The 16,075-nt window shown below is 49.2% G+C and overlaps 7 protein-coding genes across 7 annotated transcripts; 4 read left to right on the top strand and 3 right to left on the bottom strand.

The window, feature by feature from the left end:
- The first annotated feature begins 32 nt into the window (after window positions 1-32).
- Window positions 33-1,825, top strand: FOMMEDRAFT_21556 (uncharacterized protein). The gene is made up of 10 exons (XM_007268318.1): window positions 33-91; window positions 152-199; window positions 250-279; window positions 328-511; window positions 573-865; window positions 922-1,052; window positions 1,107-1,242; window positions 1,296-1,411; window positions 1,477-1,559; window positions 1,634-1,825. The coding sequence occupies exons 1-10, from the start codon at window positions 44-46 to the stop codon at window positions 1,681-1,683; spliced, it is 1,119 nt and encodes a 372-aa protein (XP_007268380.1). The 5' UTR covers window positions 33-43; the 3' UTR covers window positions 1,684-1,825.
- Window positions 1,826-1,868: 43 nt separating this feature from the next.
- FOMMEDRAFT_90098 (uncharacterized protein) lies at window positions 1,869-3,456 on the bottom strand (the record flags this gene model as incomplete). The annotated part of the gene is made up of 6 exons (XM_007268317.1): window positions 1,869-2,361; window positions 2,498-2,627; window positions 2,689-2,797; window positions 2,870-2,988; window positions 3,070-3,287; window positions 3,359-3,456. 6 exons carry the CDS (start codon window positions 3,454-3,456, stop codon window positions 1,869-1,871), a joined length of 1,167 nt encoding a protein of 388 aa, XP_007268379.1.
- A 22-nt stretch (window positions 3,457-3,478) lies between these two features.
- FOMMEDRAFT_21555 (glutamine synthetase) lies at window positions 3,479-5,081 on the bottom strand. Its single transcript, XM_007268316.1, has 5 exons — window positions 4,926-5,081; window positions 4,815-4,858; window positions 4,391-4,751; window positions 3,810-4,340; window positions 3,479-3,748 (listed from the first exon to the last, which is right to left on the bottom strand). The coding sequence occupies exons 1-5, from the start codon at window positions 4,999-5,001 to the stop codon at window positions 3,702-3,704; spliced, it is 1,059 nt and encodes a 352-aa protein (XP_007268378.1). The 5' UTR covers window positions 5,002-5,081; the 3' UTR covers window positions 3,479-3,701.
- Window positions 5,082-5,885: 804 nt separating this feature from the next.
- On the bottom strand, window positions 5,886-7,412 carry FOMMEDRAFT_135359 (DnaJ-domain-containing protein; the record flags this gene model as incomplete). The annotated part of the gene is made up of 8 exons (XM_007268315.1): window positions 5,886-6,308; window positions 6,362-6,463; window positions 6,515-6,673; window positions 6,727-6,808; window positions 6,860-6,955; window positions 7,010-7,106; window positions 7,167-7,234; window positions 7,357-7,412. 8 exons carry the CDS (start codon window positions 7,410-7,412, stop codon window positions 5,886-5,888), a joined length of 1,083 nt encoding a protein of 360 aa, XP_007268377.1.
- Window positions 7,413-7,597: 185 nt separating this feature from the next.
- On the top strand, window positions 7,598-10,031 carry FOMMEDRAFT_88501 (uncharacterized protein; the record flags this gene model as incomplete). The annotated part of the gene is made up of 10 exons (XM_007268314.1): window positions 7,598-7,696; window positions 7,756-7,870; window positions 7,918-8,027; window positions 8,076-8,536; window positions 8,594-8,699; window positions 8,754-8,892; window positions 8,974-9,176; window positions 9,244-9,374; window positions 9,438-9,535; window positions 9,616-10,031. 10 exons carry the CDS (start codon window positions 7,598-7,600, stop codon window positions 10,029-10,031), a joined length of 1,878 nt encoding a protein of 625 aa, XP_007268376.1.
- Window positions 10,032-10,365: 334 nt separating this feature from the next.
- FOMMEDRAFT_141814 (uncharacterized protein) lies at window positions 10,366-13,701 on the top strand. The gene is made up of 2 exons (XM_007268313.1): window positions 10,366-11,670; window positions 11,723-13,701. The coding sequence occupies exons 1-2, from the start codon at window positions 10,533-10,535 to the stop codon at window positions 13,198-13,200; spliced, it is 2,616 nt and encodes an 871-aa protein (XP_007268375.1). The 5' UTR covers window positions 10,366-10,532; the 3' UTR covers window positions 13,201-13,701.
- Window positions 13,702-15,373: 1,672 nt separating this feature from the next.
- Window positions 15,374-16,009, top strand: FOMMEDRAFT_21548 (uncharacterized protein; the record flags this gene model as incomplete). Its single annotated transcript, XM_007268312.1, has 3 exons — window positions 15,374-15,491; window positions 15,553-15,825; window positions 15,880-16,009. Coding segments are annotated over exons 1-3 (512 nt in total), but the record flags the coding sequence as incomplete, so codon positions are not given.
- Window positions 16,010-16,075: the final 66 nt, after the last annotated feature.

Here is a 16,075-nt window from a genome sequence, read left to right as displayed (position 1 = left end):
CTGCAAGTTTTTGCTCTTTCCTATCGTTCCCTCCTCTCTAGACATGTTACGCTCTGCAGTCTCGCGTGTGGCTCGCTCAGCTGCCCAGACGGTAAGCACAACTGACATGGTATTCTTACTCCATATTGTGCTAATTTCTGTCATTAAACAGCGCCATGCAACTACCCTCTCCGCTGGTTTCCCGAAGGTCACTTCGAGAGTGAGCATTCTGCTACCATACATGATTGCGGAGATTAATTCTTGACTTAGCAACCAACAAAATATGGCGGCGTCTACACTGTGAGCTATCCGTTTTGATACATGCTACCTCATGCTGAGTACCTGCAGGTGACGCTAATTCCCGGTGACGGTGTCGGCGTAGAGATCACAGATTCCGTGAAGGAAATCTTCGAAGCCGTCAATGCACCCATTGATTGGGATCAATACAATGTATCCGGAATGTCATCCACTGGTGAAGACCTGTTCAAGCAGGCAATGGACAGTCTGAAGCGTAACAGAGTCGGTCTGAAGGGTGCGTTCATTCCGCTTTCCGTCTCTGAAAAACGTCACTGATTCACCAGTGTTTGCCTCAGGTATTCTTTTCACACCAATTTCTACCACGGGCCACATTTCTTGGAACGTTGCCATGCGTCAGCAGCTCGACATCTATGCCTCCGTCGTTCTTTGCAAATCCCTGCCAGGCGTCCCTACTCGCCACCAAAATGTTGACTTTGCCATCATTCGAGAGAACACGGAGGGTGAATACTCCGGTCTTGAGCACCAGAGTTATCCTGGAGTTGTCGAGAGCTTGAAGGTATCCACTCGAGCGAAGGCTGAGCGTATTGCACGTTTTGCCTTCGATTTCGCGTTGAAGAACAATCGAAAGGTCCGTGTTGCTTGCCACCGGTATTCCAGCTCTGTCTGAGAGAAACTGTATTCCAGAAAGTCACTTGTGTACACAAGGCAAACATTATGAAACTTGGTGATGGTCTTTTCCTGAACACCTTCCGCGAAGTGGCAAAGGAATACGGAAGCTCTGGAATCAGTGCAAATGACATGATTGTTGACAATACGTGCGAATTTTCCTGTTTCCTCTTGTGGTGTTTTCTGATCTTGGTACATGTCAGATCAATGCAACTTGTAGCAAAGCCCGGTCAGTTCGACGTGATGGTCATGCCCAATCTTTACGGTGCCATCGTTTCGAACATCGGTGCTGCGCTTGTTGGTGGTCCTGGAACAGTCCCAGGTTGTAACGTCGGACGGGTGCGTTTTTCGGAATTATCGAAGATGTTTCTGCCCATTGAGCTCATGTTTAGGAATATGCGCTTTTTGAGCCGGGGTGCCGACACGTCGCGCAAAACCTCATGGGAACAAACAAAGCAAACCCGACAGCGATGATCCTCAGTGCAACTATGATGCTTCGCCACCTCGGGTATGCGTTTTTCATCATCCATTTAATCCTGCCTTTTGTTCGGTTATTAACTTGTCCGACAACAGTCTCGACCACATCGCGAACAACATTGCCAGTGCGACATTTGACGTGATTAACGAGGGCAAGATCCGCACATTAGACATGGGCGGTTCGTAACATCTTTGATATTCCACTTTTTATCTCACACGACCTCTGATGATTATTTCCAATTTTCTGTTACAGGTTCGGCGACGACGTCCGATTTCACGTCTGCTATTATTAAAAGGCTGTGAACTCAGCAGCTGCAACGCTTTTCTTCATTGTCCTCTAATCGGTAGAGTCCATTGCATCATTCCTTTTGCACGCTAGAGACTGGATAATACCACACTGTTAATCCATACATCTGCATTTTTATCAATTGTGACTAGATTGCCACACATGTGTATGATGTTTGTGATACGATGTGCGAGGTACGGATTCAAAATTCACCATGGTAGATCAAGTCGTCAAAGTCGCCAGATGCATCCAGAGCAGCTTCGTATTCTTCCACGGTCATGTCTTTTGCCTTCTTCGGTGGAGGCTCCTCCTTATCCTCGGTACCGCCCGTATTGTCATCTTGACCCGGAGCTTCGTACGCCACGAACCTCTTCTCTCCATTTCCCCCACTTTTCCCGTTCATGTCCGAAGAAGCCTTGTCACGCACCTTACGCAATCCCAAAACATTCGAACATCGTATCTCAGCACGTTGTCCCCATCCACCGACATCAGGCCGGAACTCAGCGTACAGTCCGAAACCCTTCTCATTCAACTCCGCTGGTGGAAATGAATCTGCTAATTTGCGCATTGCTCCTGCAACGAAGGGCAAAGTCTGTCGAAATGCACGAGATATGTAAGAGAATGCAGAAGCCGGGTCGATAGGTTCGCCTTTTAGGAGTGCGCGCCATTCGCCAGATTGAGTCGTGTATAATGGTCTAATGAGGTTAATTCTGACTTGAGTGACTGGAAAAATTAAAGAGATATTAAGAGTGGGACGCACATTCTACATTCAAATAACCGGCCAAGCTCAGTTTCATAACGAATACGTCGTAATAATTCGCAAGGACGTACCGTCTTCCCATTAGGTCCACATACGGCTGTGACTGTCCTTTCTCCAGTTCAATGCCTTTACCCTTCTTTTGCTCAAAAATACCAAGTGAAACGCCTTTCGAAATGGCGTTCATTTCTGTGTATGCAGAAGCTGTACAGAACGCTCGGTTAGACATCAAGCAAGAAAGTCAAACTAAACTAGTTAAACAAACCAATACTCAACGCTTCTTCCCGCTTGAATCCAAGTCTCTCTGAGACTATAGTTGCCCAGAGAGACATTACAGGAGCACGATTGACAACCGCCAATTTGGTTTGAAGTACCTAGTAATAATCATCAACACTACTCGTAAAATAAACCATACAGAAGGATGAGACGAGATAAGATGCACACACCTCTTCATCCACCACCTCATTAAACTCAAAACTCCCCAGTGCAGCACCTTCACTAGACGGACCAGCAGGAAGGAATTCGTTCAAATCATCATCCCGTTTCCGCTTCCTCGCCGTACTCGCTTTCTACTCCGTCCCACCCACGGACTCTTAATCAGCATGCAAACTTCTTCTCGGGCAAGACGGAGTTTGATGAATTTGACGAACCTTGCTAGAAGTCGACGGTCCAGCGCCCGCATTACTCGTCTGTGCAAGACTCCCACCAGGTTTAGCGGCCGCGCCATTACCAGACGAAATGTAGCCCGCTTTCTTGAAGGCTGCGAGCGCAGCTTTCCTGTCTTCCTTACTATCAACGCCTAGACTCTTCAACCGGGCGTCCGTGAGAGAACCTAGTGCTCCAGGCGTGTTGTGTGTTTTGTAGCTGTCCACAAGGATAATCTTCAATCAGTTCGCCAGAGGTTATATTTATTTGCATTGCCTGGAATGACTTACACTTTGGCTGCGATAACCATTGCCTTCTGCGCTGAGACATTCCCATTTGTTAGGACCTTAAGAAATGCAGGGAGTGCAAGTTTTGTGTCTGAAGACATGGCTAATAGAGACTGTAGAGTTGTTGTGTATATTTATAATGAAGTGAATGAAGCACTGTATGACTCGCACCCCACGACGAATGATCGACGCGAAGCTGATTACAAACACCAGGTCTAGGTTTTCTAATGTTCACAAAGTCTGCACTCAACATGCGGAAGCAAATGATACTAGTATTATTTGATAAACTGCCTTTATTCCGAGTAACACGCAAAGCATCACATCTAGAGAGTTCTAGACCTCAATCCTACAAGCAGACAGTCTCGACAATGATAGCGGTAACTTGGTACGGGTCTAGATCGGACATATGAAATTAAGGGATCTGGAATTTTGGAGAGCAATGGAAGAGACGTACCAATATTCGAAGCAGGGCGCCTGTCCTCAAGGTATCCGAAGCCTTTGTGGGCGACATGGCGCGGGATACGAATCGACGCTCCACGGTTTGCAACACCTGACGAGAACTGAGAGATGTGGCCAGTCTCGTGACGACCAGTAAGACGGAGCTCATTGTCAGCGCCGTACACGGCAATGTGTTCCAGATGGCGTTTCGAAAGCCTCTCGATAGCCTTCTTGATGTGGTCGAGACCACCAGCCTCACGCATCGCCTTTGTTGAGAAATTTGTGTGGCATCCGGCACCATTCCAGTCACCTGGCAAAGGCTTGGGATGGAATGACACCTTAATGCCCCACTGCTCGGCAATACGGATGAGAAGATAGCGCGCCATCCAGAGATGGTCGCCCATCGAGATACCCTCACAAGGCCCGACCTGGAATTCCCACTGAGAAGGCATGACTTCGGCGTTAATGCCGGAGATGTTGATGCCCGCATACAAGCAGGCCCGATAATGCGCTTCCACCAGGTCACGCGCAAACACCTTTCCGGCACCTACAGCACATTGACTTTTCTGGTCTGAATATCCATTATATCCTACGTACCAGCACCGCAGTAGTATGGACCCTGAGGACCAGGGAATCCACCTACTGGCCAGCCAAATGGCCGACCATCCATACCCATCAGCGTGTACTCCTGCTCGAGACCAAACCATGGCTGATCTGCTGCGGCAGCTTCCATGATCTTCTTGGCCGCGGCGCGGTGATTGGTCTTGTTCGGAGTGCCATCGTTGTTGTAGGTCTCCGACATAACGAGGATATTGTCACCGCCACGGAAGGGATCCTTGAAGACGGCGACAGCACGAAGGTACACATCAGAGTCGCCACCATCGGCCTGGTTTGTCGATGAACCGTCAAAATCCCACTGACGAAGCTCGCTAACATCCGTGACTTTCTTCGTGACGGTCTATTCCTCAGGACAGTGAGTACGAAGCACGAAGCGAAGGACAGTGATTTATTTTATTCCTACCGTGGTTTTTGATCGTAGCTCGCCGTCACCGTCAACCCAGACGTCTATGATGAAGCGAATCACAATTAGATTTACATGCCACGCGACGAGGTAAAAATTTGAATAGCATACATTCAGCCTGGATCTTCTCACCCTGAGGAAGAGCGAGGTACGGGGCAAGGAGGTCAGGCCTGTAGGGAACAGCCATTATTTCTATGGAATAAAGCGAGGTTGAGGAAGAGAGAAGAGAGGAGATGAGCGGATGGAGAAAGAGTAAGAGGATAAGTGCAGCAGCGACGAAATGGAACGGGGTATAAAAGTCGCAGGACTCGGGAAAGTGACGCCGTCCCATTGGACGATAAGCACCAGCCAGGAACCCCAACTGCTCCGACTATGCATTATGTAATCACCACAGCCCTACTCCGCATCGCTCTCACCAGACTCACCTCTGCGGTCTGCGGTCATTGTCCTTCCGAAGCGCTCTCAGATCGTCGACAAGGTCTATCGAACATAGCCTAGTGCCGGCGCATGTCGGTAGCCTTTTTCCAACTGTTTGACTTTGCACCGTAGCGTCCATATTTCGTCAGAATCCGACAAGCCCCCAATCTCATATCGCTTGATTGTCATATCGCTCTTTTCGCAGTTTTCGTCCGACGCGGGACCTTTCTAAGTTTCTTATCGCTGCTCAATTGACCAGCGGTATGCCAATATAGTACGAGAAGTCTTTCACGTCGCCCGACAATGTATACCTTCGTCCGAAGTGACTGGGCAGAAATGTAATCCACATCTTATTCATCTGGGAACTTTGCTTCTCTCAAACTGCCATATGCCTGTAGAATCTTGACACAGTTGCCTTGCGGCGCTGAGGCTGGAACCATTTTGACCGCCGAAGGGCGCGGCGCATCTCACATTCCAGGGTTAAGACCCTGTAAAACCGCGCGTAAGTGATCAATGATCGAGCGCTTTTTCTGCGTGCTCGGGTCTTCAGACGGTTCTCCGCACGTCAATTCCGTGGAGGTGAATATTTAGTCTAGATCTACTCGTGCAATTGTCTTGGGGCTTGGCAAGATGCTCTAAGTGCACCTAAGATGTCTATAACGTACCGCTTTCACTGATCTCCTGGTCTTTCGGTTTCCTTTCTGGTACCTTTCGCGGCACTCCTTTCCTTCTCCGACCACCAGCCATCACTGTCGGTCCCCGCGGTAATGGTTTTGACCCCGATGTCGTGCCGACAGGTGTTACTGCTCCGCTACTCAGCATCTCTGAACTGGAAGACTCATCAACGTTTTCGTTTTCGGCCCGTTTCTTGGCCTTCTTCGCTGCCTTTCGCTGTTTTTTGTTTCCGCTGGGCGCTTGAGAATCTTCCTCTCCGTCTTCTTCGCTTGTCTCCTCCGCAACTTCTTGTTTCTTTTTGGAGAAACGTGAGCGCAGCATGGAGATGAACCAGGTACGGCCTAATGAAGGCGGGGCAGTAGCACCTTCATCGAGGGGAAGGAGCGAACCGTCGGGTTCAAGCTGTACGTACCCTTGATTACCACATGCAGTCGCAAATCAGGAGATCGACTTACAATAAATACATCGTTCCCTTCAACAACCATGTCGAGTTGTTTGCCCTGCACAACATTTCCTTCCTCATCCAGATATGGACGTCCACCAAGATTTACTCGGACCTTTCGTCTGTTTTTCAGTCTTTGGTTTTGAGAAAGAACAGCTAAAGTTACCTTCCGCCGTCCTTCCATCGGAACCATGCGCGAGCCCCACGCAGCAAGCCTAGCCTCCGTCACAAACCGGTCTATGCGAGCGAGATCGTTTTTGTAATTGATTCGTTGAATAACATATTGGAGTCCTGATGAAAGTACGACAAGGAAAATCACGACCGACTGAAGTAATTAACATGTCAGTCCGATCGACAATAAACCATGCGAAGACGTACGCCTAGTCCTGGCCGGTATCGAGAATAATAATATCCAGTGCCACGCCAGCGTGGAACACCGTTCTTGTAAAAGAAGTCGTAGCTAAATAGGCGATGTTAGACTAAGGAGATCATGTCGAATAAGTTGTCGTACCGTTCTCTGCCTACTGGATCTCTCAAGATTTGGGCGATAACTCCAAGTCGTGCAAATCTCTCGTGTGCATCCTTTCGACCTGGATTCTTGTCCGGGCTACCCAATGTTTCGTCAATATGGAAATAATAGATCAACGCAACTATTACTCACTGCGTGTGGATACTCTTTCTTCTGTACGCCCGCGCAATCTCTTGAGTTGTTGCGGTTGGGGGAACGTCAAGCCATGAGTAAAATGTCGTTCCTTTCCCTAAGGCCGTCAAACCAATGTTAGACCAACAAGGCTGGGGGGTCGAGCAATAGGAAGCACCTTCCGACGCCTCAACGGCGCTTACGAGATCGAATATTTCATGGTCTTCCTGAGACACAGTTATTTTGCTATTTAAACGACGCTGGCCAGAAGCAACCAGGAACTATACTGACTTTCGTCCACCTGTAATTCATTGAAATTTGCAAGTCAGTATTTCTACGCACTCTCCCATTGCTTGAGATTTACTCACGCCAGCACAGAACAAATGATAGAAAGGAGCAGGATAACCCGCAGAAAAAGCTTCATCTCAGAAAGGTAAAAAGGTCGAGCTTCCTTCTTGTGCAAGCTGCATATCGTGCTGGCAGAACGCGTCAAGGTCAATTACGTCAGCATTTATGTTTATTTGCAGGTGACCGTGGGACTAACGCGACGCGTGACGTACCGCGTCAACCTGCTCTTAATGAATCACTCTTCTAAGTCCATCCCTACTGATGCCTGCAAAACGTAAATGTCCGAGCTGTGGGTCAAAAAGATGGCGCAAAATTCCACAAAGCGGACAGATATCTTGTGTGGTATGCCATCTAGTACAGGTAAGACAGTTTACCGCTTTCCGCCTCAAGTTACACTTTTACTCGCCATTCACAAATAGGAGTACAGAAATGAGACTTATGAAGGGGTAGGATTTGGACCGCACACAATGCGGAAGCGAGCTCTGAAGTCAAAAAAGAAATTGAACGAGAAGAGGAGCTCCGCAAACCCCGTTTGTAGGGCACTCCCATCGTTACATGGCTGACCACTGATCCGGGAACAGTGTATCACGGGGACCGCGCTCGATATCACTACTTTGAATGCCTACAGGTCTTGCTTCGCATGCAAATTAAGAAGTTAACCGAGCTGTGGAACTTACCCCCTGATTTCGAGGTGAGTCTATTTAAAGTACATAATGCTTGGCTCAATTTGAGAGGGCAGACTATTTGTAGAGATACTTGGGCATTGCATCTCAGTTTACTTTCGTCCCTACCTCCGCCGGAGCCGTACTTACATACAGAAGAACAGTATGTACGGCACCAGACTGAACTGCCCGGGAAAGGAAAGGAAGATGAAATTACGCAGAAAGAAGAAGAGCACTCTGGCGACGCGGTCACGAGTAGCTCAGATGCCGACTCTCTCGCCTCCCCTGACGACGAGGGTGAAGACGCCACAGATGAGAGTATAGATGAGAATATGTCAGAGCTTTTGCGCGAAGCTTCTGAAACCGACTCGTCTGAATCCGGCGGGGAGGAACAAGGCCCGTCTTTACAGGGAAAAGGAACATCACGCAAGCCCAGAAAGGTTTGGCGTAGAAACGATTCCCCAGCTGCAACCATTAGCGTGCTTGTTCATTCATGCTGGATAATGCGTATACCCGTCATGTACAAAGACATTATAAAGTGTGCTCCCGTTGCAGTTGCTCCTTAGTTATTCAAGACCGCTGATCTTTGTTTCAGCCTCATAGAGACTTACACTCTACCATACCTGGACCCCATTCGGCTCTTGCCTGCGTCACTGACTCGTCATCTGACGAAGCATACAAAACAAGCACTCTCACCGCATGTATGCTTTCGTGTTTTCTCCCAAGGATGTAATTGCTGATCTTAGCTGTGGAAGCGCTCACCAACTCCTGTTTTTCTCCACGCGATTACTTCTCGGCTTTCAAAGTTATGCTTCGAACGGTATGGGATATACACGCCAGAATTGAATACGGCACCAATTTTATGGCGGACTGTATGCCATATGGCTGGGACGCGTGAGTGCACGTTGTCGTCGTTAATCAGAGAGAATATTGAAGAAGTTTGACATATGTCATCGCAATGCTTCTCTGATTAAGTTACCCTTTATGCTATTTCAAAGGGGCTGGCCCGGTATTTAGAGCTCCCGTTGACACTCAATCCAGCCATGGCTCCGCCAGTGTTGAAGCGGTTTAAAAGGGACCCGACATCGCACAAGAGTGATAATATCCCGCCTGAAGTGGCACTTGTTGCAACGGTCGTCATTGTTTTAAAAATAATTTATGGACTCGATGGGAAAGAAGTGTGAGAGTTCAATCCTTCCTACTTGGTGATCGCATCAATTGCGGAGATCAAGCTGCTAACTTTAGACAAGATACCCTATGGAAGATTGGGATCCAGCGTGGACGATGCCCGGACTTGATTTATACTTGGATCGGCTGCGGGTTATGGACACCTCGGACTTCAAAGCTAGCCGAGGTGTATTCTCGCCGGATGTTAGGTATGCAAAGTGACGGCTGGATTGGTATGGTGACGTTGCATTATTCGCTAAATCACCTAACAGAGCTGGCGTGCAAGAGGAAGACGAGGAGAATCTAGATGCATACCTCGTCTTCTGCGAACGTGCGTTGCTAGACGATGCTGTAAGCGACAGCAAAGCAGGTGAGCTTCTATTTATTGTAGGCCGGCGCAAGATACCGAGCACTGATTATCTTATCGTGTCACAGGTCATGATGATCTAGTGGAAGAGTACTTCCCGCTACAGAAATGCATGGAACCTGCTGAACGAAATGGATCAGTCTTGGGCGCCATTCATGCCACAAATCAGCCAAGCAATGATGAGAGTCAACGCGTGTTGGCCGCAGTAAATACGGTGAGCGGTGAAGCGAAGTCAACTGAGAACACGGTGCGGCCTGGAGAGTCGCATGTCATCTATAGTGCGCACGACGTTTTCGGCATGCTGCCGGATGCCTATGAGGATGTGCTGATTCGGGCCGCGCACTGGACCGGTGTCAATGTGGATGACCTGAATGCAGTGATCGAAAGATTTGAACGTAGGTTAGTCCGCCTATGGAAACGGAGTAAGCGACGGCCCAGGATGAGGACTGCAGTGGATGCGGCGGCGGAGAGCGACAGTAGTGGGGAATACAGTATATGACAATGTGTATATTGGATCGGGGAGAATAAAAAACGAGTGCGATTGTCTGTGAGATTTCCACGGAGATAAAAATAGGAGCCAATTACGAGAATCGAAGTCCCACGACTGCTTCTGCAAACACACCTCCAGCGTTTTCAATTTCAATCGCTGGCTCTCTCTTAAATCACTCCTTTCTTCCTACTTATACTCTTGCACATCATCACTCTCCTTTCTTCTCTCGTCGCCACATCGGTCCTGCCTCAGGTCACACAGGTGTGTGTCATTGTCTCTGACTATTGCTAACTTTGTCTTACATGATGGTGATCACTAGCCTCAACGCGTCTCAGGCCGACTGGTCCCCTTCCCGAACTTTCTTCACCATTTTGCCTTGTCCCCTGAAATGTCATCGTAGTCCATTTCACATCGCTCTTGCCGTTTGCCGTCTGCCTCTTTGCCTTATTCCTTATACTAGAGTCATAACTCGCTCTGGGCGCTCTCTAAGCAGCGTCGCGCAGGTAAAAAATGCGCCAGTTTGCCTCCGCGCTTGCTCTTGGACGTGGCGGCAAGTCGGAGACAACTTCCACGACATCGGCACCATCTGCCCCAACTACCGGACCACGCGTGGCCAAGTCGCGTTCAGCGTCTCTCTTTGCAAAGGCTCCCAAGACGCCTCTGGAGACAACCGGACCTGCTCTTCGCTCACGTCCCGTCTTGACGCCAGGTTCATCCTGTTCCTCCGAGGGTTCCGCAAGCTTGCGTACACCTGAGGATGAAGGCCTGATGCCACCGTTCTCCAAGTCCGACGAGAAGAAACGCTGGTCAACCTGGTTTGGTTGGCGAAAACCATCTGACAAGGGCCAGGCTACCGAGGGTCCTGTGGACACCAACACCGACGGCTCTGCGCCACAGCCAGTGTCTGCCGGCAGTATTCGCGACAGCCAGCAAAGACCATTGCCACGCATACCCCGGCAGAGTGTGTCCGACTCTGACGATGCCGATGAAGGCACCTCATCGGAATCGTCAGAGAATACAGAAGGTTCCACGGTGATCTCTACCCGTCCCATTCTACAACGTGTGAGCGTTAGTCAGGCACGCTCCAACTTGCGAACGCTACTCCATAATTCTTTGAATCAAGTACCCCCTCCACCTCCAGTAGTAGAAACACCTACTGCGCGCTTCCCGCGATCAAGCATGGCATCGGGCAGTGTGCAACCTACCCTCTCCTTGGAATCTACTATACATGTTCGAAGAATGCTGTGGCGGTTGGACCATCAAACGCTTTCGGAAACGGAGGTTCGGTCTATAGCAGGTCTTGCTCGGCGGCCGCAACCGAAAGACGCTTCGCGAAATAGGTCGGAAAGGAAAACCGATGATGAAATGATATCATACGCCTCAATGCGTGTGGGACAATTTAGTCGTGGGCTACGTAAATGGGCTCTACGTCCATGCTTCGAGCAGCGCTGTCTCGTTTGGGCCCCAGATGAAAAAGGGGATGTGAATTGCAAGGCCGTCATGGGAGTGGACCGTCAATTGGCCGTTTGCGACTTGGAATTCTGTGAGGGTACTGAGGCTTTAGCTGGTCTTCAACTTGATGACAGGACCTTTGAACAAATCCTCTTCACACCCATGCCAGAACCGAAGGGTTCCATTCATAAACCTAGTTCGTACATTGCGTTATTTTTTTTTCGTTCCTTACGCTGATTTTGCCGCAGCGACCCGGAAACAGTCACCGCCGCGCACGACACCTCGAAAAACTTCGTTCCATAGTTCTCCCTCTCCCTTACGACTTGATCATGCTTCTCCAGCAGAGCCAGTCTTGTCTCCTGTTTCATCAGTAGTCTCGACTGTGCCTTCCCGCGACCCTATACTTGACGTTAGATCATCTGTACCGACGGAGAAAGCGCCTGCTCCATCGGAAAAGGCGTCGGCGCCGGAGCTTGGAGCTTCTCGATCTGCGGCGCCTTCGGAGCCACGTAGTGTCCGTTTCGTGGATGATAATGATGCTGATGGCATACCACTGGGGTATGCAATTCGGGCAAGAAAACGGCGCGAGGAAAAGGAGAAATTCCTCAGGGCTGAACGGGAGAAACGAGCAAAAGAGCTTCAAGCTCGGGAAGCAGAGGAAAGACAGAAGCGTGCTGCAGAAGAGCAACAACGCAGGGAAGAAGAAAGGAGACGCATTGAAGAAGAGAAAAGGGCGCGTGAAGAGCGGATGCAGGCGAAATATAATGAAGAAATTGCTGCATCAAGGCAACGCAGGGAGAATGCCCGTTTGGGTGTGGATAATTACACAAACATTCGAGAGATGCATCAAAGGGAGGAAAGGGACAATGGACGGACATATTCTCGTCCCGCTTACGACGTAACTCCACCGCCAGTCCAGGCGCCTCGACGGAGAGCTTCGGACATCACAGCTCCGATAGACAACTCTATTAAGAGTTCAAATGCCCCACGTCCCGCCAGTATTGCGGAATCAGGAGAAGACAGGCGGCGCAGTATGGCCCCTTCTGCGTACAAACCATCACCGTTGTCTACAGATGATGTTCGACCCACTGTACCTCGCCAACAAGCAGCGGGTACAGATCTTCCTCACCAACAGCAAGTACCTTCTCGTCCGCCATCTATCGCATCATCTTCGTCAAGACCGGTTTCTGTCCTCCGTACCCAAAGTGTGCCAAATCAAATGCCACTCATGGCATATCCTATGATGCCTGTAATGCCTCCTATTCCTGTTCCACCTATGCCCTTATGGAACATGCCCTTGCTTCCACCGAATGCGCCTTTCATGATGCAGCAGTATTCTCGGTCACCTTCTCCGGGCTCGAATCCGCATTCTCGAGATCCCTCACCATCTTCTCGCCGACAGTCTACTTTACAACCAACAGCATCCCCATCCCATCGACATCAAAGCTTGCACCCGTCAAGTTCGTCCTCGCGTCCGCAACCGGGCGCCGCGGATTCTCGACACTCTCGCTACCCTAGCCGTGAAAGTGCACCTCAAACCTCGGGTCAATCAAGGGGTAATAGTAACAACACTTCTCAACGACCGCCTCGGTCCACTAGCTATTCGACATTGCAACAATCCCGATCGCAACCTATTTATCGTGACGACCGTTCCCAGACGTCTCGCCATGGTTCCTACACGAATCTCGGACATATGGACACTAAACGCCGGACTACCATGATGTAAAACAAATTGCGTTTTGATGCCGCTTCTGGCCTCTCTCATTATAATATGTTCTTTTTCTTGGCACTTGCATATATTATTGTGACCTGCCGTCCGCTCCTTTCAGCATGTGGATATTCCCCATTACATGAACCTTTGCCCGCATCGTATACTTGGAGAAATAATCATCATTTGTTCGACTGTCTTTTCTTGCTTTTGGGACACCAAGGACTTACTCTGTTTTGTAACCACCACCACTTGTGTTTTTTCCAATGTCATTCAACATTTCACTGCATGCATCTTGTCCTGTTTCTTCAATCCAACCCCATTAATCCGACACTTCTTCATCGGTCCTTTTTCTCATTGGGTTCTGCATTTTCGCATTTTTTGCTATGTTTCATTTGCTTTCTCTCCTTAATTCTTCCACCTGGACGCCGTTCAATGACTCTGTGCGAAGGACGCGTCCTATGTGTCGTTTGTCTCAATATGATACGGTTGTGGCGTACTAACGCAAACTTATTTGCCAGCTTATACGAGAGTCTTCGCGAAATTACTTTGCATACTCGGTCTGTCATGGCCCATGTGACTCTCATTAAAGTCATGAAGACGTCCTATTTGAGTCCTTTGCAGGTTTCCTAAGTTGTCTCTACCCTCACTGACCTCAGGTGCAAAGTCACCCTTTACCAGCAACTGCATTGCAGGGGCCGAAATGGCCTCTTCAAGTCCAATACTATGCATCCGTGCCACTCTGCTCGTCCATTCCACCCCTTTCCCCCCTAGCACCTACGTTCCTTCTCACTCACTTCTGCCCTCTGGCTACAGAGAGACCTGCGATCCCGCTCATTTTCTCCTCTTTCCCGATGATTCTTGAGAGCACGGCACTAACGACGGTCCTGGGTGCGCTCTCGACCGTTTATCAGGCTTACAGTAAGGTCAAGTCAAACAGGGACCGATGCAAGCAACTTGTGGATCGGTGTGAGATGATTGCGGACCGGCTTAAGCCAATTCTCCAGCAGCAGGATTATGATGTCCGTATCATGCTTAGGATTAAGGAGTTGGAAAAGTGAGTAATGTCCCTATACTCGTTTTCACGATTGATGTACGTTATTATCTGACTCTCTTGTTCAGGACTTATCAGAAGACTGCTGAAACGATAACCAAGGTTGGTGAGCAGAGCTGGTTCGGGTCACTGCTCAAGACGGATGAGAACGAAGGTTTGATCGAGGACACTCAACGAGCTCTTACGGAACTCGTCTCCATCCTTTCGGTAAGCCCCCTAACCCCGCAATTCATACTTGTTAAAATGCACACCGATGTGTATTTTTAGCTTGAAACATTAATAGACGTTACTGCCTGGCAAAAGGAGAATGAGGCAGCTGTTCGCAAGGAGTTCGCCCATGTGAAGGAGGAGATCAAGCATCTCGACCAGTCTTTCCACAATGAGTTGGCTAATCATGGTGCAACATTAGGACAACTCAGCCAAGTCGTGAATAACATGGCTGCAAGGCTTGGCGAGCCGTTGAGTGCTGGTGTCGTCTCAGATGAACCCACTCAAGAGTTTATTTTGCCTCAAGGCCAGCCTCGAACGCGGTCCTGGTCCTCGCCAGTCGGTGTACGGCCGTCGCTCAGCTCGATTGTGGGCGACGCAGGGGAAGTTTCGTCCCAAAGTGTACCGACGGCAGGAAGTAAGGCGAACAGGAGGGCAAGCCGCATGAGTTGGTCAAACAGACCGAGACCGTCGCTTCTCGCCCCTCCTCGTTCGGCTGGGAGCGAAGCCAGACCAGTGGTACCTGCAATCCGCAGACCGCAAAGCCCACTGCCTTCCTCGCCACTTGCACAATCATTAATGACTCAGCCTACCCAACCTTCTCCTCTGTCACAAACGCAAATGGTCGTAGAAGCTGAACCAGATCCTGCGCACCTCGATTCACCTCCACCTCCCTACTCCGCTGTAAGCTGGGAAGATGAACTCAACGCCGCATATGAACGTATTGAGTCCAACACATCCACCAGCACTCCCGAGCAGTCCGCAAACTCCCGATCTTCCACCCTAGCTGTACGTTCAAACGACACTCCCGCTGCTATTCCAGACTCTCCAGGAGAATACCACTTTGATAAACCTCTCCCCTCCCGGAATGCGAATGATGTCGGTTTGCTGAAGGTGCGAGAATCACTTAAACGGAAGGACATTAAGAACTTTGCTGCTATGAAGACTATTGGGCAATTTGGTAAAATTAATACGAGGGTCTTGGTTGAAATGTGGCTGTTTCCGAAGAACAGGGCATTTGATACTGCGGTCCCCTTAGACTGCTTCGGTATGTTGTTCTGACGTTCTGTTTATGAGGTTCGCTGTACTGATGTGTACTATTTTTATAGAGCCAACCCAAAGAGACAAACTCCAGCTTATAAAATCTAGGTCTCACCAAGGCAGCGAAAGCTTAAGTCCTGTACAAGGTCCCGGTGAAACACTACCAGAGTACAACCATGTCCTTTTGCTTTGCCCTAGAGATGCGAAGCCTGCTGTGATAGTAATTGAGAAAAGGCGACCATTGCCCCAGCAATCAGTCAAAGCATATATCATTAATAGTGGTGAACAAATGACTTTGGTTTCAGTAAGGGAGCCTACCAAGATATCCTGGCTACTAATACGTGAGTGCCACAGCTCCATCTACAATATTCACATAGCTGATTGCTTCCGTTTAGCGTATTACTCTGATATGCACATCTGGAAGGCAAAAGACTATATTCAAAAATACTACGGTAGTGTCTTGATCGACAGTTGCTGCTTCGCGGGTCAATCATCACAGCTTGACGATAATTCGACGTTATTTGAGAACGGTGTCCAAGCGTACGACTATAATCTCAGCATGAAAATTACACCATTTTCCTCTTGAAATAC

Source organism: Fomitiporia mediterranea (genome assembly GCF_000271605.1).
Source record: "Fomitiporia mediterranea MF3/22 unplaced genomic scaffold FOMMEscaffold_8, whole genome shotgun sequence".
Taxonomy (NCBI): domain Eukaryota; kingdom Fungi; phylum Basidiomycota; class Agaricomycetes; order Hymenochaetales; family Hymenochaetaceae; genus Fomitiporia; species Fomitiporia mediterranea.
This window is presented reverse-complemented; position numbering and strand designations above follow the sequence as displayed.